Raw genomic sequence first — 25,619 nt, 5'->3', positions numbered from 1 at the left:
ATTCCAGACATGAATTTAGCCTCGACACCTCCCTGTTAAGTAGGACCATGTTATCCCCATTTTACAGATGAGAAAACTCAGACAGAAGTGAAGTAACTTGACCAGAAAGTTTGTGGCAGAAGCAGGAATGGAGAATTGGTGGTGAAAAGGACAGAGGGGAAGGAAAAGCTCTCATATGAAAAGAGACGGAAAATATTGGTATTGCTTATCTTAGAAAGTAGATGAGTAAGAAGCATAATAATATAGAGCAGTGGTCCCCAACCTTTTCCGTGGGGCGGGCGCCGGACGACTAGCCGCTGAGGACCGTGGCCGCCGGACAAGCAGCCGCCGAAATGCCGCCGTGAAGCAATAACGTCAAGAGGTGTTGCCGCCGAAATGCCGCCGAAATTTGTGAAGCGGCAACGTCAAGAGGCGTTGCCACCATGAAGCAGCGTCATCAAGAGGCGTTGCCGCTGAAATGCCGCTGAAATTCGGCGGCATTTCGATGGTAGCGCTTCTTGACGTTGCCGCTTCTCGGCGGCATTTCGGCAGCTGCTTTTCCGGCAGCCAATAGGCGGGCGCACATGGATGTCCCAGCGGGCACCATGGCGCCCCTGGGCACCGCGTTGGGGACCCCTGATATAGAGTGAGCAGTGTAGGGAAGGTAAATTGGGAACTTTCATTCTCCGTCTGGGAACACAAGGACAAGGGGTGGTCAGTGAAACTAAAGTGGGGGAGACTGAAAACCAAAAAAAGGAAATACACGGTGGAACTCTCTGCCACAGAATGTTGTTCATTCCAGAAGCTTAGTAAGATTAAAAAAGGGCCTGGATATTGACCTGGATCCCAGAAGCCAGAGTTGTTATAAATAATGCTAACATCTGTTTTGGAAGGGATATTAAACCTCATGCTTCAGGGTTTAAACCAATCTCTATCGATTAGAGATTAGGAGACCACCTAATGTGAAGGTCAGATTATCCCACATCTGCCTTAATGTGAGGTTACTTGCACCTTCCTCTGCAGCATGTGATGCTGGCCACTGTCAGAGACAGATACGGGACTAGCTGGACCGTGGATCCAGTCTGGCAGTTCCCATGTAGAACTGAGTCCCAGTCTTGTGCTTTAGCTATGAGACCATCCTTCGCCTATTTTGAAACGTAGTGCATTCTAGTTGTTCACGAAAGCTGTTCCAGCAAAGAGAGAATGTATGCTAAGCATGTGCTGTCCTGTAGCTCCTAGTAAAAAAAAGAGCAGCTGGAACGGTTGTAGTGAGCTCGGATATCGAGAAACTCTATTTATAGTCCAGCAGGGTAAAAGCACCAAACGCTCCCATTGTACAACGAGCAGTTCTGTAGTGAACCTGTGCAGCGTGGGGGAAATGGTTCTGCTCACGCTGTCCCTGTCGCTTTCAATGTGACTGAAATCTGGGTTTGACTCAGTTAATAGTTTGATCACTCACTGATCCTCCTTCAAATCCCTCAAGACTCATTTCTACTGTGCTGCCTACAGCATCCTGCCAGCTGATAATAGATAGGCAGGTGGTCAGCTGCGATTACGACTTCCAATAACACATACACTAACACGTGGGCACACGCGCACACAACCCCCCCCCTACAAACTTTGCGAATGCACCTAAGCTCTGCAAAAACATGCCTCAATTTCTGCCGGCCTGTCCTCTTTTCCTGCTTGTTTCACTCGCTTGTTTTGTCATAAATAAGATACTAGGCTGGGATTTCAACGGAGCCCGAGGGAGTCAGGATCCAAATCCCGTAGAATTTCCCTGAAATTTCAGCATTTAACTCTCTTGCGACTCCTTTTGAAAAATCCGAGCTGTAAACTCTCTGGTGCAGGGGCCCAGCTCTGACTATGCATATGTACAGCACCTGGCACGAAGCGGCTCTGACAAAGTTGTGGTGTCTGGGCACTAGTATGTTGCAAATAATAATCAGTCTATTAATGGGAAGAAGACTCATGATTTTAACAGCCATTAATAACAGTTGCCCGTTAATAGTCAATATTCTTTTTCATGGTGGCCAGCTGCTAGCTTTTTGTTTCCCCCGATTCAGTGACCACAAAAAGGCCCTGTATGTTTCTCTCCTTTTTCTAGGAGCAGGGAGCTAATGGAAATGTCCAGCTTTGTCTCACTATGTGAACTCCCCTGCCCAACCCCCCCCCCCCCCAAAAAAACCCTTTGTACCCTTTTACAGCTTTGTTTTCAGCCAAGCCGAACATACTCAACAGATGCAGGGTTTTAAATATAGAAAGCAGGTGTCTGCAGTGAAAGAGAAGTTCCTCAGTGCTTATCTGAAGTGCAGAGGGGCTTTCACCGGATACTCCTTTCAAAACAACCCCGTCAGAGCTGCTGCATCCTGACGGGGGCGATTTGGGCAAGCCTGTGTGATGTGACGGGTTATTAATAGCCCTCGGAAACGTGATACTCAGCTACTTCACTTCCCGAGAGGACAGTGGGGATCTGCTCCTCATCAGGTCGCTTCCTCCGGGAAGGTTTTAAAAGGAGGAGACTAGAAGAACTTAGCACTTTGGCTGCAGGACACTGTGTCCACCTCCTCACTTCCAGCGTACAAGGAAGGAGTTTGTCATCCTGACACCCAGGGCTGGCGTGCTAGCGTCCTCGCTTTGGGTAAGATTTCAGAAGCATTTCCAGGCGCTGAGCTCGCTGCAGCGAGACTGGGAAAGACGTCTCTCGAAGCTCGGGGCTTCAGGCAGTAAGGGGACCCTCTCCCTAGAAATTCAACTTCACTGAGCCCCGCGGATGCTGCGGGGAACCACACCGTGCAATAGTGGCGGTTCTTTGGGGAAAACGTGAGGTGAGCTGCTTCTCTTCCTGACTCGGGCCGTAACATGGGAAGCAGTAGCTACCTGCGACTCTCTTAGAGGTCACTGGAAAACTCTGCTGATTTACTCAGGGTGAGGACTTTCACACAGACAAGCTGACTGACTTAAGTCATCTACATTTATTGAGGGGTTCTCGGCGTTTCTGCAGCAGCATCGCTCCCCGGTATCTGTTGGAGGTGAATGGGCTAGATTGTCGTTCTGAAACCTGTCAGGGGCCTAGACGTTTTAGAGGGAAGATCGCCAAGACTGTAACTTGAAGGCATAGCGTTTCTTTCCAGTCTATCCTTTGTAGTAAGGGGGGATAGAGTTCTCGTTAAGACGCATGGCGCACTGATTTGTTATGGGTTTGATTTTTTTAATGTAAGTCACTGGGTGCCCTTTGAGGGATCACCAGTACAAATGGAGTATGTTCTTAGCTCCCCTTTTACATTGCTCTCCTGCAGATTCTCGTTCCTCCCCATCCCAGATTGGTGTAGGCATAAGCAATGAACGAGGAATGCAGTTCCTCTGCAGACATGCAGTTCCTCTGTGCCGGTTTAGGAAACTTCCCTCTTAGCATTTGGAAAACTAGCTGGACAAAGGAGAGACTTCCTCCTGCTCCTCCCAGGCTGGTAGCTCCAGGGAGCAAGAGGATAGCCTGCACATCTAGTCTAACTTTATGTTGTACAGTGATAAGTTCAGACATGGGATCATCGATTGTGCTGGAATGCTTCAGACTGCTGACAGTTCTCACAGAGTGTGGTATCTAGTTGGCCTTGTCTGGTTTCCACGTACTGCCCTCAGAGGGTAAAACCCCAACAGCCTTACATTAGCGCAAAGGAATTCACACAAAGTAAGTTTCCCAGGCAGGGAACCAAATTTCCACTAAGGTTCTGTGGAGAGTGGGGGTGAGAAGCCATGTGGACCATTGGACTGGGGCAGGAGTTGAGGGTGGGGGTTCTAACCTGCACTGCCTCTGACTCGCTGTGTGGAAATTGGCTAGTCAGTTAACCTCAGCCTGTTATCCCCATTTCACAGATGGGTAAATCCATCATTACTCATAGGAGCAGTGCCCTGAATTATCAGTTGTTATTTGTGCACTGACTTGAACGTGCCAAGTGCTGCATAAACATGACACAGTTTTAGAGGTCCATGTTGCGCCACATCAAGATGGTTTGCCTCATCAGAGGGTTTGCAGGGCAGGGCAAGGATCTCCTCCTGTTGTGTCATTACACTGGGGAGACTGGACAAACTGTGGGGCACACCCACAAACCCCAGAGGTCGCTTGCCCTGAGGTTCTCCTCCTTGGGAGGGGATCTGTCCAATTATTATTCATCAGCAAAGATGCTTTGCTATTATGTCTCCATCTGCGAGAACTCCAGCTCAGATAAGGACTGCCTCGCACAATGAGTGAAAAAGCATTGCCATTTGGTCCTCTCCCCCCACTCTTTATACTTGCTGCCCATTTCAGTGTTGCTGCCATGTGTCATCTTCCGCCAAGTGGATGGTTTGACTCGCCTGCTGAAGGTGGCTATGTAAGTGTCGCGGGAGGGCTCACAAGTGGTGGCCTTCTTAGGAAAATCTGCTGTGTCTCCATGTCAGTTTATTTTTCTGTCCACTTGAGACTTGCTGGGCCGGAGCGTGGGCGGGGTGTTGGGGAGCATTGCTAGGATACTTCCTGCCGTGGAGAGCCACAGCAATTTTCAAAGGGCTGTTGCTGAAACTAGGGGCCTACGTTTGGATTTGGGGGTCTGGGGTCAGGCCCATTAATGGGAAAACTTGGCCCTGACTGAGTCGCCACAGAGCCTAGGTAAGAGAGGAGGGATAGGCTTGTGGTTCAGGCACGGGATTAGGACTCGAGGGAGCTGACTGTCCGATTTTTCAAGAGAGCTCAGATTTCCAGAACTGTTCATCGCCCAACGTGCGGAGCTGCCTTGACAGTCTGGCCCTTCATCTTTCTGTGCTTGGGTTCCCCCTCTTTAAAATGGGGATGATTGTATTTCCTTTCTCTCCCTCCCCCGCCCCCCCCTTCATCTTGTCCGTCTCTGCAGGCGGAGACGAGCTGTTAATGTGTGTTTACACTGTGCAGAGTGCAGTGGGGCCCTCGTCTTGCTTGGGGTCTTCAGGTACTGCATAATTCTAATAATAATGGGTACGTAGCTCCCAGTGACAACAGGAATTGCTTTTAGCTCTCTTTCCCGCAGTTGGACAGCCCATCACCCTCTCCCTCCATCTTTAACCCCTTCATGGATGTTTGTCAGCAGTCTTCAGAGGCATCCGCTAAATTGAAAGAATAACAGGGGATGCTGGATAATGCGGCATTAGCATGGTCTCTCGTGTAGTGTAAAAGATAGAGAGGAGGGCACTGAGTGAGTTACGCCTCTGATAGCAGCCTCCTCCCTCAGGTGTGCTGTGAAGCGCTGTGACAGTTCCAGTTGCTTTTTTGTGCTGCGTCTACACCAAGAGAGAACCAAACAAAGATGTTGCTCTGCTCAGCTGCCTCCCGTTTCAGTTTACTTATGTGCTTATGTTCTATTTTGAGTCTCCGGCCACGCAGAGCTAAGCAGCCTGTGACCTGGGGAAGGTGTGAGTTTCAAAACAAGAGTCTGCTAGTGGCTGAGTGGGGTGATCAAATGGGGAAGCTGCCTCCAGCCGGGATGGTGGGGAGCGTCTCCTTCAGCCAGGCAGGTTGTAGACCACATGCTGGATATCCTCGAGTCCTAGAAATTAGGGAGCTCCTCCATTTCTCCCACGTTCACAATCTCCTGACTGTCCACAATTGTTCCATGCGGAATATACACAAGGGCTCTGTCTAGTTTCAGGGTCTTGAGCAGCAGTGGCTTAAATGAGGGGCCATTGAAGCTGGCTGTTCTTTAACAATGTGTTTTACTGTGAAATGCACAAGAAAATCCTCCCTCACAGGAGTGAGCTGCTCTAAAGGCTGCCTGAAAAATGCTCCAGATTCTCTCTCTCTCTGAAATGAGTCAGATTCAAGAGGTCACTGAAGCACTGGGGTTTTTACCAGTTCTCTTGGGAGACTGCTCCACAGCCAGAAATTTCCCCATGGGAAGGGATTTCAGCTCCATTTTTCTTTTCTTTAATCTTCTCCCATTACTGTTCGATAGACCCCTATGGACCGACCTCCCTCATCGATTTTACAGCTTTCCAATACAGGTGGGCAGCTGTTGTGTGCTGCCTCTTATGTACCCCAAGACCTGGGTGTCTGGAGCGGCTGTACCTGTCAGCAGTGATTATGGAGTTCTCATCAAACCCGGTTCCCGAAACTTCCTGCATCCATCACGTATCTATACTTCAACAGGGAAAGGCTGGTTATAACTGCTTTGCACTCTCCCTTCCCCAGGATGGCTATTGCTGACGTATGTCTCTGGCATATTCCTCACGCCCCTTCTTACAGCCTGGATGTTTCACGTTGCTGCTGCCAGTTTACTTATTTGCACACAGCGACGCTCTCTGTGCTGTCAGTCTACCTCTCAGGCACTAATAGCTTTATTAATAGGTTTCCAGCTCCTCAGGAGGCTTCTAAGTGGAATGCGCCTCTGATTTCATGCTTCAGGAACAGGCACCGACCGAAGAACCAAAAAAAAAGAGAGAGCGGCAAAGCTTAGTTGACCTAAGAGTATTAGAGGTGCATTTGCTTGACATTAACCATTGAGCGGTGTCCGTGTCATGTGGCTGCTTAGGGCAAGCTGACTGGTTACAAGCAGAGTGAGTTATTCAGGGCAGAAATCGCGTGTGGTTTCTCCTACCCTGCTGTGTTGTGTTTGCTTGGATACTTAGCAACTTAAAGGTAAGATACGGATAGACATTTCAGATACTCTTTTGGTCCCTGCGTGTGTGTAATAAATTGCATGCTGTTGCTTGGAAACATAGCCAGATGTGGCTATAAAGTCCCTAATCTCAGCTGTTTCGTTACAGAGGGTTAACAGCAAAATATCTTGATGCTGAAGGGTTTTTCTCAGTGACGGCCGGCTCAGATCAGCTTTAATTGTGGCAGATGGTACTTGCATTTGGAGGAACCAGTTCCACGTTTGTATTCCTAAGGTGGCACTTAGGGCAGCTCCTGTGTCTTGGCAGTGTGTCAGTGAGTGTGTGTTGTATTTGCCCAGCAGAAGGGGGAAGATAAGCACAGAGTTCTCCTTGTAACGTGGGTAAAATGGCTTTTAACCATTTCCCTTCTATCTCGGGCAGTAGGTGACTGCACTGAGCAGTGATTAGTTTTCTAGCCCATGAGCCTTGCAGGGACACGGCGCTGCACCAGCTGTTGACTGCACTTTTTGAAAGTGGTCGCTTCCAGCTTTCCAAGCCATAAATAAGGGGTGAGTGTGAGCTGCTTTCCTGCCATGGCTCGCACTGCTGACACTTCGTAATGACATCTCTCTTTAAATCGCATGTTGGTTGTTTTTAATCTCCTGCCTATCCTGTAAATCCAGGCAGAGATTACTCTCGCCTTCCTTCCCAGCTTTTTGTTAGCAGACTGTTACACACCAGCTTCCCAGCAAACCTGCCCTACTAAATCAGCTGCCAGCTGAAATGAATCCTCCTTCTTGGTTATGTTTATTTTCTTTCCCCCACTGCTTTCCCTCCCTCTGCTGCTTAGCTGTCCAATTGCAAACTGCCCCCTGAACCACAACCTAAATGTGCCTGGATGATCTCGAAGCAGAAATACATGGCACTCAGCAGGCACATTGTACAATTTTGATCTTCTGTGCTTTATAGTATCCCCTGGAAACACACACAAGTGGCTCTTTACAGCCCAAAGTGCTCTGTCTAGCTGGTGTCAATCAGCCAAAGCTGGGGGATGAGGTGAGGTGAAGTTATCTATCTGACCTCCATTGTCATGCTATCTGAGCACCTCACAATCTTTAATGTATTGATCTTCACCGTGCCCCTGTGTGAGATGGGGCTGTGCTGTTACCCCCATTGTACAGATGAGGAAACTGAGGCATGGAGGGACTTAGTGACTTGCCCACGGTCACACACAGAGTCTGTGGCAGAGCAGGGAATTAAACCGAGTCTCCCAAGTCCTACGCTAGCACCCTAGCCACTGGGCCATCCTTCCTCCGTAGAGTCAACTAAGTTGGCCTTGGTTTTGTTTGGTTTTGGAGCGGAATACAGTATTTCCGGTGGAAAGGAAGCCAGGGAGCGTGCTACTTATATCCAGCTACAGCCCAGTGCTCTTTCCACTAGGAGATGGTGTGTCCAGCTGGGAGGAGATGTGTTGTTATTTATTTGTGTTGCTGCATTATGTAGGGGCCCACTGTGCTAAGTGCCTTGCAAACGCAGAACAATGTAGAAGGGAGGGAAGACCCTTATTTTTATTAAGTAGCATTTATTAATGACGATCCTTCTCAGACCCAAATAGGAGAGAATCCATAGGGGAGTGAGCACTGTCGCAAAGGGCCTTCCTCTAGTTTGCTTTAATTTGGGCAGAGAGAGGGGCATTCAGTGCATCGCAGTTAGAGCCTTCATTTCTCCCCTTTTTCCTTGGCCCCAGCTCTGTCTGCCCCCAACCCTTCCGTGGCAGGGCCGCCCTCCATCTGGCAAAGGACTCTCCCGCAGGGGGGACCTGCAAACCCTATCAAATCTCCTCTTCCTGGCTGAGTGACAGGAGTGAGGTACTGTCAGCTCCTGGAGCTTGGAGACAGCAAGGCTGGGATGAGCGATCTACCTTTGTTGATCTTTTGGTTCCAGCCACTTCTGCGCGGGCCTCAGTAACCGGTCCGGCTCCTTTCTGAAACGCTGCCATTTTTCATGCCCGGGAGTCCCGGCTGGCTGCTTGTAATTGATGAGGCTTTTGGGCTGTGAAAGGAGACATTTCACCTGGACCAACCAGCCCATTTATCATTCTATCTTGGTTACTCATATGGGCCCCAAGATAGTGGTTTGAGCATTGGCCTGCTAAACCCAGGGTTGTGAGTTCAATCCTTGAGGGGGCCATTTAGGGATCTGGGACAAAAATCTGTCTGGGGATTGGTCCTGCTTTGAGCAGGGGGCCGGACTAGATGACCTCCTGAGGTCCCTTCCAACCCTGATATTCTATATTAGTGCCTCACAGTTGCTAATGTGTTTATCTAACGTCCCGGTGCTCGTATCCCCAGTGTACAGAGGGGGAAGAGAGTTTAAGGGACTGACTTACCTAAAGTCACACTAGGAACGTGGCAGAGGCAGGAATTGAATCCAGGGTCCCGCCGCCTTCCTCTCTTTCTATGATGGTCACCTTGGTACAGTATCTTGCTTGTTAGAATGGACGCTTAGCTTTTCAGGATATCTGGGGTCCTTGTGGCTTTCAGTGGAGTTGCAGAGGCTGCGTTTGTGAAAATGCTGTCGAGCTGCCTAAAAATAGGGCTAGAGCTCAGGCAGAACCTGCCGCTAATCGCCCCCAGCCGGCTCGTTCACGCAGAGCGTGTTTGTTTGAGTTACTCAAAGGACAAGAAAACCCCGATTGCGGGGTGTGACGCAGTAGGGAGTGGGGCGGCTTGACCTGGGAATGTCGTCTAGTTTTACTGGGACTGTCTGCATTGGGGATGGGCTAGCAGGGAATGATTTTACTTAAGAGTTACCTGAGCTTATAACCCAAGCCAGGAGGGGGGTGGTGCCAGGTAACACCTTTGCCCGGAAAACTGGACAAAGGGAGAAAAGGAGCTGGGGGAAGGGGGAGAGAGACAGCTAGAGGGGGTTTTGCTTTCAGTTTTGGACTGGGTGGTAAAACACAAAAAACCCCAAAGCTGGGGTCCAAGCTCCCTAACCCCCCCTCCCCCCCAGAAGAACTTAACTAAGGGGTCCTGGTTGTACCTACAAGCTCTGCTTGGGACTGCGTTCCGGCCGTCTAATAAACCTTCTGTTTTACTGGCTGGCTAAAAGTCACGGTAAATCGCAGAAAGAGGGGTGCAGGGCCCTGATTTCCCCCACTCTGTGACACGGGGATAAGGGCAGTAACGAAGAGCTGGAGGGGGACTCGGTGTGCGAGCTGGGCTCAGTTCCCGGCCCTGCACAGATATTTCCTGTGTGACTTAGGGTAAGTCAGTCACCGAGTCTCTCTGGGTACGTCTGCATAGCAAAAAAAAAAAAAAAAAAAAAACCCAAACCTCACAGCAGTGAGTCTCAGAATCCCGGTCAACTGACTCGGGCTCATGGGGCGGTAGCTATTGGGCTAAAAATAGCACCGTAGATGTTCCCACTCAGTCTGGAGGCCAGGCTCTGAGACCCAGCCCCTCACCGGGGTTCAGAGCCCAGCTCCAGCCCGAGCAGGAATGTCAACACTGCTGTGTTTTAGCCCAGTTGCACAAGCCCAAGTCTGAGACTTGCTGCCGTGAGGTGGGGTTTTTTTGTTTGTTTGTTTTGCTGTGTAGACATACCTTCTCTGCCTTCCTTCCCCCTGTAAAGTTGAGCTACTTCCTCCCTCCCAGGCGTGTTGTGAAGATAAAACCCCTCAGTGATTGAGGCCTCAGATACTAGGGTGTTAGGGCCATATATGTACCTAGTTAGAAGAAAACTTCAGGCTTGAAATGCCCTTTGGTAGGCAGGTATAATTTAGGAGTCTCTCTCTCTTATAGGGGGAGCGATGGCCTTTTGTGATGCATCTGGAGTCTGCTGGCCTAAAGAATCTGATCTTTTCTTTGGATTTAAGATTATCCACCCTGTGAGATCTTTTCCCCCTCCCTCCCCCAGGAACTCGAAACCCTGACCCAGTGTTTTCCCTGTGCTGGAATCCTTGACATCTTTCCTTGCTAGGTTGGTTTTCTCCCCTGGATGCACAGGCTGCCTCAATATTAGAACTTGCTGTGTTGGATGAGACCGGAGGGCGCAGAGCTTTCACCATGACCTGTGGCGTAAGCCTCAGGCAGGCAATACCCCCGTAATGGCCATGGCCAATTGTGCAGCACTGTATCTGTGGGGCGGTGGCGGCAGGGCCTAGATACCATGGTGATGGGGCACTAGATGTGTCTGCAGAGGGAGTGGGGTAAGTTCTTCTGCTGTCCTTTGCTGAGTCCCGAGTCTGGATTGTTCCTGTGGCTGTCCGGGCTAGGAGGGAAGGGTGTGCTGTTAGCACATACTGGTTAACACATGCTAGCTAACATGTTTGAAGTGTCTGGTGTACTTAGCACAGGTCAGATAATGTGTGCGAACATCACAGCACAGATCAGGAGGCAGCATGCTGCAGGGGACGGGGCCCTGGACTGGTACCCAGAAGACCTAAATTCCATTCCCAGCCCAACATATTGGGCCCTGGGGCAATTCTTTCCGCACCTTGGTGTGTTTGTCAGATAGTCCTTACGCCGCTTCGTAAAGTGCTTTGGGATCTATGGAAAGAACTAAGCAGCTGTTACTTCTAAATGCCTTTTTAAAAGGACCCATGTGATACTGTCCTGGCATACCCAAGCCCGTGTTCAAATCCTGCTCCAGTATTGACTCTGTAAAGGATGGACTGTTGCAGGGTGGATCAGACATAGGGGGCTCCTGGCACAGCATGTGGGGACAGAGGTAAGCTGGAGCACGGAAGTGTTCAAATTTGGCAGGGGGATTTAATGGGGAAATAGCAGCGCAGATGAAATGTGTAACCCTTGTTGCTGTCCCTTTAAATCATACAAATGAGAAATGGTATTGTCCCAGAGCAAGGGAGACCTTTCCTAACAGCTGCCTTCCTGCGCTGCTGCTCCTGCAGGGGGAAGCTACGCAGCAGAGCAGGTTGTTATCTTCTCAGGGACAGTTCGGGTGAGCGAAGCTGCTAAAGAAATCCTGAGTCCATGCTCTGATGGCTTAAACCCCCCAACCCTTCCCGAAGGTCCCAGTGCCGCCTCTGCCCTCCCACCTCCGAGGATGCGGTAACTGTTTCTCGGTTGTAGCAAGTTGTTCTTGCACGTTTCCAAGGCTCGTGGGATGGATCCACTCTCTTTCCCCCCACAGAGCAGACAGCTGGGTTTCTCTGCAGCTGTCTCAGGTTTTTTAATAGAAATGGCTTGCACTGGAGCGCAGACGCCGGTGCCTCTCATAAGGAAGCCTTCGCATTCAGATGGAGCCAGCTAGAAATGCCTTGCTGTGAGTTTATCAGAGCTAAGCCGGGCAGTTTAACTTCCACCTGTGACCTGCTGACCACCCTTCCCGTCCTAGGCTGAGGGCTGGTCTACACTGGGGGGGGAATTGATCTAAGATACGCAACTTCAGCTATGCGAATAGCGTAGCTGAAGTCAAAGTATCTTAGATCAAATTACCTGGGGTCCACACGGCGCGGGATCGACGGCCGCGGTTCCCCCGTCGACTGCGCTACCGCCGCTCGCTCTGGTGGAGTTCCGGAGTCGACGGTGAGCGCGTTCGGGGATTGATATATTGTGTCTTAACGAGACGCGATATATCGATCCCGGATAAATTGATTGCTGCCCGCCGATACGGCGGGTAGTGAAGACGTACCCTAAGCCGATGAATGCAAGCCCCCTTTCCAGTGAGCTGCTCCGCCCTCTCAGTGGACACTCCCCCTCATCACCCTGCCAATCCAACCAGGGTAAGGATGTGCTGTGATCATCATCGGACCAGATCCCAACTTGTTAGGAGAGCTTGCTGCTCGATTCCCACGTGCCGTTAGCAGCAGGGTACGGTGTGGTTCCACCTGCATCTGTGAAAGCCAATTGCAGTGTGTTGTGGCAATGAGGTGTGTGCCAGTCGTAAGGAAGCCCCAGGTGGTGTAGAGGCAGTTGCCCACCTGTGTGGGCCTGTGCACCATGGGGAGAACGCCACCCTGCTTCTTTCCCAGAGCACGGTCGGGCTTCTAGCACCGTTCAGAGAGCTGAGCTCTGGCTTCGCAGATCCATGTGTTGGGTGCTGGGCAGGAGGGGGAGAGCATTTCCAGTACTGGGCCTTGGACTCTTAGCCCTCTCCTCCCAGACCCGCCATCAGGCACGCGCTGTCAGGCTCGGGGAGGGGAAGGAGCCTTTCTTTGAAGGGACGGGTGTCTTCGTTGTCGAGCTGCTTCCTGCGCTCACGGGTCAAATAGCAGGTGAATGTTTTCCAAGCAGATAATTACTTGGCTGAGCGCTGTGGATGCTCAGTCTGTGTTTGTCCGTCCCGTGGGGTATCCCAACGGGCCGTGCTAGAGCTCAGCCACCCATCACCGGGACGGGCAGCTGGCTAGCAATATTTGAAAATGGGCCTTCCCAGAAGACGAGCCATTCACGAGTTTCTCTGCTTGGCACAATCGCGAGAGAGCAGGGTTTGCAGAGGATGTACAGGGTGACTAGTGCATCTTGTGTGTTCCTCTAACACCTTTCACCCGACAAACACACGTCACAGTCGCTCAGCCTCAAAGCATCGTCAGACCTGGGCCGATGGCGCGCCTATTGCTAAACAGAGGCAGAGAATAGACAGAGTGATTTCCCCAAGGTTACCTGCTAAGGGCAGAACTGGGAATGGATCCCAGGCATCCTGGCAAGGAGCCCTCTGCCCGGCCACTTGCCTGCCTGGTTTCTATTGCGAGCGTTTGCTGTTAGTTGATCTGATCTCATTACGTCCACCTTAGCTGGCCCTTAGTGTGACAATTCCTGAAGTGTTTTGCTCGGGGCTGGGGTGGAAAAAGGCTTTGGCTTCAGACGCAGCAGCTGCGTCCCCTACTAATTTTGGCAGTACATGGCCCGGTATAGCTTTCTGTTTACTTGATCCCAACCCCAAAGTGATTTCATCCTGTATGTTTCTCCCTTCCAGGCTCTCTTTGCCGGTGACTGGCTGTGGATTTATGGAGGTGCCGGGGAGCAGCTTTGAATATTGCCACGCACAACATTGTGCCCACTGAGGAAAGGTCTCTGCCGGCTCGCCTGCCCCTGGGTCCGTGCCCTCGGGTTTAACCATTCAAATCTCCCGTGCATGGCTCTTGCAGCCAAGGGACTTCTGCTGGCTGCTGCCACAGCCTGATCCGCTTCGGGCCCCCGTCGCTGCTCCCAAGTACTCCACCTATCCAGATGGGGTAACGTGACGGAGCGAAACGGCACGTGAGGAGGTTCCCCAATGCAGAGGCCTTTCTAGAGAAGAGAGCAAGGAAACCGGACGGCACGGAAGGCAGGGAGGGCGGCGGCTCTGGATTGCACACCCAAAGGAAACTGACACTACAAAGGGAGATTATTATTTTTTATTATTATTATTTGGCTTCAAGCACATGGCTTTTTGTGTGTGTTGGGGGATCTAACACACTCCCAAGAGCTGGGAATATTTGCACAACATTTGTGTTGGGGGGTTTTTAAATTACTTCCCCCCCAAAAAAAACCTCCAGGTTTTTTTTTTTTACTTCTCGTCCTTCTTTCTTTATTTCCCCCTGCCACCCTCACTTCACCATGGCCCGTATGAATCGGCCTGCGCCTGTGGAGGTGTGCTACAAAAACATGCGGTTCCTGATTACCCACAACCCCACCAATGCCACGCTCAGCACCTTCATAGAGGTAAGAAGGAAATGCAGGAAAGGTGAGGGGGTGGCTCGGGGAATTGGTAATAGAATATAGAGGTTTGAACTCATAGGGACACCAGTTCAACTCTAGCCCGTCGCTTGACTGGGACTTAGGAGATCTCAGTTCAGTTCCTGGCTCCGCAACAAACTGCCTAAGTGCCCCTGGGCAAGTCATTTAATCTCTCTGTGCCTTAACTCCCTATCTGTAAAATGGGGCCAGTAATACTGCCACGTCTCCTCTTACCCTTGGTCTGCCTAATCTGCTAGGATTGTAGTGTCTTTGGCAGGGACTCTCTATACTACAACTCAGATCTATGACTGAGATTTAAAATGAAAGGAAATGGGGCATTCAGCCTTCTAAGCATCTCTGCCAGCCTCCCCCTACGTATATGTCCAGCTCCCAGCACAAATGGTCCCTGGTTATTTGGGGCCTAGCAGTGGTGCTGTAATACAGGCCATGACGCTCTTCCTTTGCAGGCGTGTCAGTCCAGAGCCTTTCACCACAAGTACCTGGGAACTCATTTGGGGTGACAGAACAGTTCTGAGTGCAGGGCACCCTGTCACCCAGCTCCTTGTTTGCACAACACCCATGCCGAGGAGGAAAAGAGCTCGTAATATCTGGATCTGAAATTGGATGCTGCTTTCCCCGTTGCGAGTACTCACCACTAGGTTGCTCAGTGTGCATAATACACAGCACCGTCTTCACAGCAGTTTGGAGAGTCTCTGATCCTTTGAGGCCTATTTTCCAGACAAAGGCCCTGAGCCACAGATAGATACAGTGGGTTGCCTTTGACCAGATTCATAGATTATAAAGCCAGAAGGGGTCAGTGTGGTCATCTACTTGGACCTCATGCATAACACGGGCCATAGGACCTCCCTGTAATACTTACTGTAGAGCTGATCCTTTAGAAAGACATTCAACCTCGATTTTAAAATGGCCAGTGATGGAGAATCCATCAGCATCCCAAATCTTGTTCCAATGGTTAATTGCCCTTATTGTTAAAAAAAAAAAAAAAAAAAATGTGCTTTATTTCTAGTCTGACTTTATCTTCAGTTTCCAGCCACGGAATATTGTTATCCCTTTGTCTGCTAGATTGAAGAGCTCTCTTATCAAATGTATGTTCCCCATGTAGAGACTTACAGACTGATCAAGTCACCCCTTATCCTTCTCTCCATTAAACTAAATAGATTGAGCTCCTGGACTCTGTCCTACAAGACAGGTTTTCCGTCCTTTCATTATTCTCGTGGCTCTTCTTTGAACCCTCTTCAATTTATCCACATCATTCTTGAATTGTGGGCACCAGAACTGGACACAGTATTCCCGCAGGGGTCGCATCAGTACAGCTCCTGTGTATACATCCAAGAATCACGTTAGAGAAAGTCTGTCTCAGTCTAGTGTACCCGGGCTCCCACTTTCAAGTTTCTCTTTGTATTCTCCGTGACTGCAGTCAGTTGACTACGTTGTTCTGTAAATATTTCTGTGGCTGTGTCTGCAGGAGGACAAGGGGGAGGTGTTGTCGTGCCAAAATCTCAGGGTTGGGTATCCATGATGTTTATCATTTCCAGATCGCTGTGAGCCACTCTGTTCATGCTTAGCCTTCTGGCCCCTCAGAAGAATTGAAGACACATCTCAACTGCTGTGTTCTCCCTTTGTTCATTGGTCTTGTACCTCACCTTCTATTGGAGGCAGAACTGAGACGTTCTGGAGCGCAAACTGTATTGCTGTTCGAGTCAGAGTGCGAAACTGCTTTGTTATAGCACTTGATCACCATGGCATTCAGCGTAAACTCCCATCTCTGTCCAGACGCGCACACCCTCCCCTCCCATCCGCCCCCACCAGTTGTGGAATTTTATAAAGTACATTCTCACAGCCACAGCTCGGCAGCTCCTGTTCCTCATTAGGCTTAGCAGACTAAAGGCGACAGAGATGCTTTGGTGATGCTGCACAGATAACAATCTTCATGAGCTCACTGTCTGGGCTCTGGATCCCACTGGCAAATTAAGTAATTGCAGTGTGCAGGGTGGTAAAATTAGAAGTGGTGTGTCTGGCATTATCCACCGCTTCACACGTGTTCTTCCACCGAGGAGAGCGTTTTAGTTCTGTGGTCGTCAAAATGTAAAAGGCTAAGTTTTCCTAAGGAGACCTGAGCCTAGTCTAGTTTATTTCGCTCACATGCACATGTTCTTCTGTTGATTGAACACATGATATCCCCCCTTAAATGTATACAGCATCTTCCATTCCAGAAGATCCCAAGGCATTTAAAATGCAAACCAACTTCATCTGCCATTCGAAACCAGCCCACCTGTGGCGCATTCCTATAGAGCAGATGAAACATGGTGTAAGATCTAGCTTACTGTTCTTTCTTTTGCACAGTCCACAGAGCATTTTATTTACTGGTTCGATGTGAGTTAGTGTCAACTGTGCTCTCTGTGTTAAGTCATTGCTAGCTGGGAAGCAGCACAAACAGAATTTTGAGAATTCAGCACAGCGTGAAGAGACATGTACGCAGGACTCTTCACGTGCAGAGCTGACTTGAAGCAGGGGGCGTTGAACAACTGGTTTGCAACAGGTTGGAAATAAGGAGGCTAATCACAAGCCATGTTTGTGGCATAAAATAAAACCTCGTTGGACACGCTCTTCTCACCATCCTCTCAGGCTTCTTGGCACCATCCTGGGAAAGGCATGAGTTGGGGCTGGCATGCTCAGCTGTAATGGCTTGCCGTTCGGTATGTCAAGCACTAGGAAACAGACACGCTCTGAGGATGCTCTTCCCAGGAGATGGCTGGTGCGCCCATTTCAGCCAAAGAAGAAACTGTTCCAGATAGAAAAAATAATCCCTTCAGAGCCTGAGAAGCAAAAACCTGCTGACACTAGAGACTTCCTTTTCACATGTGCAAAGGACCCACCAAAGCAGGTGTGAGCCATGTAGATTTTGAAGGGTGGCGGGTACTGGGAGTGTGGGAGGGAGAAGGAAGAGGAACATTTTAGACATGGTGGGAGGAGGGAGAGCACCATAAACCTTTCCCTAGGGTTCGCTGTTTGCTCATAACTTTGTGAAGCATCTGGTATGAGAGTAGATTTGCCACATTCAGGCAAGAAGCAATTCAGATGATTTCCCATAAAGTGTACGTTAGCTGGTTTTGTCAGATCGAAGTTCCAGGCCAATCCAAGCTCCAGGTGATAAGCCATGCTGGAAGTGGACCAAGTCTCTGACTACCTGTAGCATCCAACTAAATTGCTTGAGGGATATAGCAACAGTACTCCCAGGTTGATCAAGAAGGTGACCTATGTAATTTGCAAAATCCTTACTGCACTGGTGAGTGAAACTGAAACAAGTGGTGGACCCGGAACCTATAGAGGATAATCTCTCACATCAGAAGTGAGGTTTTTTGCACAGCGTTGTAAAAGCAAATCTAAATTCTTTCTTTTGAAGACTTGCACCTGCATAAGTGAGAAGGGCAGTAGTGGTTAGACACAGTTTATTTTAGGCATAGAGCAACAAACTGAAATGCAGTTGGATTTTGGGTTCAGTTGGATTGTGTGCAGTTTAGCCTCCACATCATGTTGCCTGCAGTCTGGCTCCCAACTTTCATAGATTTGTAGAATCTAAGGCCAGAAGGGACCACTGTGAAGATCTAGTCTGATCTCCTGTATAGCACAGGCCCTAGACCGTCTCCAAAATAATTTCTAGAGCAGGTTTTTTAGAAAAACATCCAACTTCGATGTAAAAATTGTCAATGAGGGAGAATCCACCATGACACTTGTTATTCCAGTGGCTAATTACCCTCACCGTTTTAAAAAACAAAACAAAAAAACAGTACGACTTGTTTCCAGTCTGAATGTGTTTGGCTTCAACTTCCAGGGATCGTGTTATCCCTTTGATTGCTAGATTGAAGAGCCCATTATCAAATATTTGTTCCCCATGTAGACACTTAGACTGTGATCAAGTCACTTTTCTTTTTTATTACTGTGTTCGGCATAGGCTCTGATGCCTACAGTTGAGTATTAATAGCCACTTTTACAATACTGAGTGCTCCTGTTATGTATGTGTTGCTTAAAGGGACACAGTCAACTTTTAAAATCAGGTCCATTTCAAAAAGAGTTTAAAGTAGCTTCAAATTTTACTCGCACGCAGAGTCCCCCTCCCAGATTTTGCGGTTTTACAATTACCTTTTTCTATTTCATTAAAAGGGTTTTCTCTCCTCTCTTGCTGTGTGAAAGACAAGCATCAAACAGCACAGGAAATAGACCCGCTGACTGGAAATATAGGGAAAGCAGTAAAACTAACTACACAAAATGCTGTCAGATGCACAAAGGATAAAGAAATCATTATTTATAGTCCTCTTCAGTGTTACTTGCACCAAGAGTAGGTTAAAAAAATTAATTTCAAGCTGGCAGTGGTTTAAAAAGTGTATTGCGCTGACGTTCATAAGAATCAGTGGCTTCACATCTGGCACCATTGGATTTGTACGTGTCCTTAAAGTGTGTGAGCGCGTACTGGCTAACTGCTTACTGTACTGAAATCTGATGCAGCTGTCATCTCTCTTGAGCTGCGACTAGCTTTGTTTGTCAGGTTTATTTTTTTTAACACCTGTTCAGGGTGTGCAATAAAACATGACAGGAGATGTCACCTGCACGTGTTAGAAAACATAGTGATGATGTGAAACTGTCCGTGATAATCGTAAGGAACCTGCAAAGCATTAACGGCTAAAGTCAGCCCTGATATAAACAGAAACAATACCATTGACTTTGGCCCCCATTTGGGGAAGAAAATTGCTCAGTCCTCTGAGCACCTAACATTGGGTAATTGCATGTTCACAGTGTGGTCACACACTTTTCCAGCGCAAGGGACAAAGCTTGGTCCAATGGTTAGGAAGGAAGCCTAGGACATGAGACACCTGGATTCAGTTCTCTGCTCTGCCACAGACATCCTCTGTAACCATGGGAAAGTCACTTAGTCTCTCTGTCCCTGTAAAATGGAGATAAGAGCACTGCCCTACCTCACAAGGATGCTGTGAGGATAAATACATTCACAATTGCGAGATGCTCAGATCCTGGGGTGACGGAGACCATAGAAGCATAATAGATAGAAAGCCGAACACACTGGATAGTGCTTATTAGATGGTCATTTTTGTGTTCTGAGATGCTAGTGAGGCTGATTTTTTCCCCCCGCCCCCAATGATACATCGGTCTATACCAAAATATTTCTGCATGTTTCTCAAGGGATGCAGTGGAAGCCCCACTGCTTGAGCAGCTAAAACATTGTACTGGACAGAGCACTGGAGGAATATACTACGGGCAATAACTGCACTGGCAGAAGACAGGATGGATCATCGAATCATAGAATATAGGGCTGGAAGAGATCTCAAAGTCATCAAGTCCAGTCCCCTGCGCTGAGGCAGGACCAAATAAACCTAGACCGTCCCGGACAGGCGTTTGTCCAGCCTGTGCTTAGAAACCGCCAATGACGGGGATTCCACAATCTCCCTTGGAAACCTCTTCCAGAGCTGAACTACCCTTAGAGTTAGAAAGTTTTTCCTACTATCTAATCTAAAGCTCCCTTGTTGCAGATTAAGCCCGTTATTTCTGGGGCTACCTTCAGTGAACATGAAGAGCAATTGATCACCGTCCTCTTCGTAACAGCCCTTAACGTATTTGAAGACTGTTATCGGGGCCCCTCTCAGTCGGCTTTTCGCTAGACTAATCATGCCCAATTTTGTAACCTTTTCTCGTAGGTCAGGTTTCTAAACCTTTGATCATTTTTGTTGTTATCTTCTGGACGCTCTCCAGTTTGTCCACATCTTTCCTCAAGTGTGGTGCCCAGAACTGGACACAGCACTCCAGCTGAAGCCACACTAGAACCAAGTACAGCGGGACAGTTAATCCCATGTCTGCACTCCAGTTAGTACTGTAGCTCTTCTCTTCCATCTCTCCCCTCTACAGTGTGTCTGGATCCCTGCTCTTATGCACCGCGAGCGTTTTATTGGGGAAGGAGGGAACTTGCAAGATTTTATACTTCACTATATTATTGTTAACGAGACGCTGCTATAATACACCTAGTGCCCCACCCTGAGATTGGGGGCCCCAATTTGCTAGCACTGTACACACTTAGAGCAAGAGACATTCCTTGCTTCAGAGAGTTTGTCATCGAAATAGACAAGACAGAGAGTGCGAGAGGAAACAGGGACTTGCCCAAGGTCACTCTGCAGGTCAGTGGCAGAGCCAAGAATAGATTCCGGGTCCGACTTCCTATCCAGGGCCCTGTTAATTGGACCAGTTGTCTCCTGTCTGCTGCAAACATTCCCGGGGGGAAACTGGTGAAGCGTTTGCAGTGCGCAGTCATACCGGAATCACTTGGGGCAAAGCCATGTGTCACGCAGAGCCAGACGGAAACACACTGTAGCCGAGGACAGATGAGAGAGCGCTCACTTTATCTGTGCGTGGAGCTAAAAATTCTCTCTCTGGTATTGCTCTGTTGAGCACTTGGGACCGTAGCCAACGTGCTGTTTTGAGCCGTTCATTTTCCTAGAATTGGTTATGTTGTCCGTGGATGTTGATTGGTTTCGTGGGCAACAAGATGGGCTTTTGGATACCTCCTTGGATTCAAAATAAATGTCCTTGCTTGTGTTTACTACTTGAAGGAGCAGTGAAAGTGGCCAGCCTTTTTTGCTGTAGCTTAAAAAAAAAATCCCACACTTGCCTACACCGGATTTTCTGTCTTCACGCCCTGTGATTTAACATTTGTCTGCCTCTTAAACCTTGTTTACATGAAGGTTTTTGTCCAAGTCTCTTTAGGCGAGACTCAGGCCCTTTGACCACAGTGTCATGGAGCCTTGCTCTGAGCAGGGTTAGATGCCAGTAACTATTATTAATTTTATTACGGCAATGCCTAAAGATCCCCAGTAAGATCAGGGCCCCATTGGGCTAGGTGCTGTACAAACGCAGAGCGAAGGATGCTCCCTGCCCAGAAGAGCTGAAATGGGCACGGAGCAGTGAAGTAACTTGCTCAGGGTCATGAGACAGGTCAGTAGCAGAGTGGGAAATAGAACCCAGGCTTCCTGAATCCCAGTCCACTGCTCTAACCACTGAACTACCCGGCCACTCGTTACAGTCCCCCCAAGTATGCCAAAGCCCCACTCTGCTCGGTGCTGTATAAACACAGAACAGTCCGCCCTGCCACAAAAAGCGAGCTGAATCCACGCTAGACTAATTGTTGGCAGAGCTGACAAACATTTCAATTGCCGACACGCATCTTTACGTGGAGAAACGTAGCGTCTAGTGAAGTCGCGGGAAGGTCGCGCATTGCCAAGTTCCTGCTGGAGCGATGTTCAGAAAGAGATTTCCCTACATAGGGAAAAGGAGGCTTCGCCATCCCAATACACAGCCCCTCCGTAGCTCTTCCGCCTCATTGTACAAATGTGAATGAATCTTCACGGCACCTCTGCCAGACCTGTGGCACGATCCCCATTTCATAGCGGGGGGGGTGGATCCTGGCTGGAACAGCCAGTCATGCTGGAGAATGCTAACAACTCGGTGTGAGTAAGAAGCTATATCTGGCTGGAGTTAAGGAGTAGACGTTAGAAAGCGTGCTGGTTTGGTTTTGTTTGTAGCCCTTTCGAATCTCTTTCACGCGAGCTTGAAATCACTCAAATCTCTGTTCTTTGTTAATAAACTTAAGTTTTACCACAAACCAGCTCAGTGCTGGGTATTAAAGGGCCGTGTCTAACCCCAGCTGAGCTATCAAGCTGTTGTATGGACTGGCTCTTTGGAGGCATCGAAGTTGGTGTTACCTCTGACAGTGTTCAGCAAGAGGGGCCGGATGCTGCAGGGAGACAGCTTTGGGGAGACTCAGAATTGGAAGGGCTTTTGGGGTCACCCTGCAGAGAAGTAACTGGGTGATGAAAGTGCCGGGGGAGACCTTTATGCTGTGGACATGGTGCTGGTGTCAGGGCTCAGTAACAGCGTATGGGCACCTGAGGTTACCGGGCAGGTGTTAACAGAGCCCCTTACTGGTCTGAGTGCACCCCCAAAGCATCACAGAGGTGCTGACTTGCCCAAGGTCCCAGCGAGTTGGTTTCTGCCAGAATTGCTGGGGGGGTTTGCTTTATGGGCTTGTGCTCCGACCACATTCAAGCTATGCCATAACGGGTGCAATTGTATGTGTTGGAGGATTTTGTTTTCAGGGCTAACACTGGAAAGGGGTCAGGGGAAGCCATGTTGGAGGGGCTGGTGGGAGGATTAAGGGGATCGTGAATGTAAATGTGGAGAAAGGAGACCGTAAAAGAACTTCTTGCAGCCCTGAACCTCTCCCAGCGCATGCCACCATGCACCTCCTGGTCCTGACTCAGCAAGGCACTGAAGCATGTGATTTGTGCTGGCACAGGTTTCAGTGCCGGGCTGAGTCTATATCTGGAAGGAAAGCCACACAAATAGCACGGGTGAGAACAGAGGCCATGTGCCTGTCTGCCCTCTGGTAGAATTGCTATAGAGAAGATGTGTCTGTAAGTAAAGGGTCTCCCCTTCCCTTCCCAGGATCTGAAGAAGTACGGCGCGACAACGGTAGTGCGGGTCTGCGAAGTGACCTACGACAAGACTCCCCTGGAGAAGGATGGCATCACAGTAATGGTACGTAGCCTCTTCAGGGCTGTTGATCCTGACCAGAGTGTCCCCTTTCTAGTAGCCCCTTTTGGTCTCTCTCCCAGAGTTCGGGGGTGAGCACCAGCTGCTGCGGGAGGCTTTCGAATCTGGGCACAGCCAGCCCTCCGGAAGCCAGCCTGTTACAGTGCAGGGGAGATGGGCTAGATCGGTTCTCCTTACTTCTCTGGAGTAACCGTACACCCTCTCTCCTCGAGCGCCACCTCCGCTTTACCAGACAGTGCCCACATCCTCCCTTTCCAACGACAAACCACAGCAGAGCCAAGGCCACGCCAAACCCTGCTGGGGTTCAGAGCAGCCCAGCTTTCACTTGGGGCCGAAAGAGGCAGGCCACACCCAGGCATTGGGCCCAGATGGCTAGTCACAGCCTGAAGTAATAGTGCTGACGTATGTACCCTGTGATGGGAATGATTGGATCAGATCCCTTCGCTGGGAGCCCTTTCTTTACCCAAGGCATTGATGCCCAAGCTTAGGCAGTACCTGTTGGTCCCCGTCTCTCCCATATGTTTGTAAATTTGTAAATATTTGCTTTGTTGCCATCACAGACCCTTCCAATAACTTCTCAACCAGCAGTTGCCTTTGGAGCTCACGCTTCCGTTCGGCGGCTATTATAGCTTCCTTGAAGTGGTAAAATGATGGGAGCGTTCAGTTGCTTTCTGACTAAAGGCTATAAAGATACTGATCGCTTTAAAGGGGAAAGGAATAAACCAGGGGTAACCAACTATTTTTTGTCAAGGTCCAAATTTCTTGGTCAAGGTATAGTCAAGGTCCAGACTCCAGAGAAAATAATACAAAAATAACAACAATAGTGATGATAAGTAAATAAAAAGATCACGGTCAGTTCAAAAGCATCTGGCAGTCCAGATTTGGCCCGCCGTCCACCTATTGACTATTCCTGGAATAAACCCAGTGTCTCATCATCAGCTGCTGCCTGGTATCTCCTAATGTGCGCGTGTGTCTCCGGGAGAACATACCACTGTAATAGATACGTTGTTACCACTTCTGAGAGATGGATGGAGTGAGCACAGGACTGGAAGCCAGGAACTCTGGGGCCGAAATCTCTCCCCTGTTATGGTAGTATAGATCCAAAATGCACGCACATCCCTGCAAGAGTAAAAATAATGCAGGCAGAAGTCCAGCAGCAGAGTGGGGGCTATCCAATTGATTGCATTAATGCAGCATGTACGGTTACCTGCCTTGTGCGCCGGTGGCGTATGTGTGCATTCAGTGCAAGCAGCTCATGGCCCTCAGAGACTGAGTACGGGCTCTTGAGACCAAAGTGGCTGAACTGGAGGAAGTAAGGGAGACAGGGAGGTACATAGAGGAGACTTTCCAGGACATAGTAGAGCAGTCCTATCCTCAGTCTGACAGCCTCTGTGTTGTTGAGGAGGATGGAAGTCTCGAGGAGGAACATGAAGCTGGAGCGGAGGGAAATGATTCTCCTTCCAGATGATGTCATGATATCCCCTCGCACTGATTAATGCCTGGTATTAAATGAGGATAGTGATATAATAGGCATCACAGAAACTTGGTAGAGTTAGGATAATCAATGGTACACGGTAATACCAGTGTACAAAATACATAGAAATTACAAGGTAGGTTGTGCTGGAGGGAGGGGGAGTAGCACTATATGTGAAAGAAAGCATAGAGTCAAATACAGTAAAAGTCTTAAATGAATCAAACAGTACCATCGATTCTCTATGGATAGAAATTCCACGCTTGAATAATAAGAGTATAGCAGTAGGAATACACTAACGACCACTTCACCAGGATGGTGACTGTAATTGTGAAACACTAAGGGAAATTAGAGGAGCTACAAAAACCGAAAACTCGGTAATAATGGGTGATTTCAACTATCCCATATTGACTTGGTACATGTCACTTCAGGATGGGATGCAGAGAAAATTTCGAGACACCATTAATGACTGCTTCTTGAGGCTGCTAGTCCTAAAACCCACAAGCGGAGAGGCAATTCTTGATTTAGTCCTAAGTGGCTAACGGAGCCTGGCCCAGAGGTGAATATAGCTGAACTGCTCAGTAATAGTGACCATAATGTAATGAAATTTAACATCCTCGTGTGGGGGAAAATAGCAAAGAAACTTACGACAGTAGCACTTAACTTCAAAAAGGGGAACCACACAAAAATGAAGAGTCTGGTTTAACAGAAATTAAAAGGAACAGTCCCGAGAATGAAATCCCTGCAAGCTGCATAGGAACTTCTGAAAAACACAATAATAGAGGCTCAAACTCCATGTATACTCCAAATTAGAGAGAGAGAAAAAAACAGTAAGAGGATCAAAAAATGCCACCGTGGCTAAACAACATTGCCAGAAGCTCGGAGGGCAACAGGGGATGGATCACTTGATAATTGCCCTGTTCTGTTCATTCCCTCTGGGGCACCTGGCATTGGCCGCTGTCGGAAGACAGCATACTTAGAAAAGTTAGATGCCTGCAAGTCACCAGGGCCTGATGAAATGCATCCTAGAATACTCAAGGAGCTAATAGAGGAGGTATCTGAGCCTCTAGCTATTATCTTTGGAAAATCATGGGAGACGGGAGAGATTCCAGAAGATTGGAAAAGGGCAAATATAGTGCCCATCTATAAAAAGGGAAATAAAAACAACCCAGGAAACTACAGACCAGTTAGTTTAACTTCTGTGCCAGGGAAGATAATGGAGCAAGTAATTAAGGAAATCATCTGCAAAC

At 48.9% G+C, this 25,619-nt stretch overlaps 1 protein-coding gene across 3 annotated transcripts in view; it reads left to right on the top strand.

Moving 5' to 3' along the window:
- PTP4A3 (protein tyrosine phosphatase 4A3) overlaps positions 1-25,619 on the top strand; it is a 119,293-nt gene that overhangs the window by 67,315 nt on the left and 26,359 nt on the right. For 2 of the 3 annotated variants that reach the window (XM_024205655.2, XM_024205647.3), the window contains exons 3-4: positions 13,525-14,252; positions 22,791-22,883. In XM_024205655.2, the coding sequence (XP_024061423.1) occupies positions 14,148-14,252; positions 22,791-22,883 (198 nt within the window). In that variant the 5' untranslated portion in view covers positions 13,525-14,147. Of the gene's footprint in view, positions 1-2,461; positions 2,808-13,524; positions 14,253-22,790; positions 22,884-25,619 lie in introns of those variants that run through there. The other variant, XM_024205649.3, reaches the window with a different exon arrangement.

The sequence above is a fragment of the Terrapene carolina genome, unplaced genomic scaffold (assembly GCF_002925995.2).
Source record: "Terrapene carolina triunguis isolate 2854851 unplaced genomic scaffold, T_m_triunguis-2.0 Scaffold58, whole genome shotgun sequence".
Taxonomy (NCBI): domain Eukaryota; kingdom Metazoa; phylum Chordata; order Testudines; family Emydidae; genus Terrapene; species Terrapene triunguis.
This window is presented reverse-complemented; position numbering and strand designations above follow the sequence as displayed.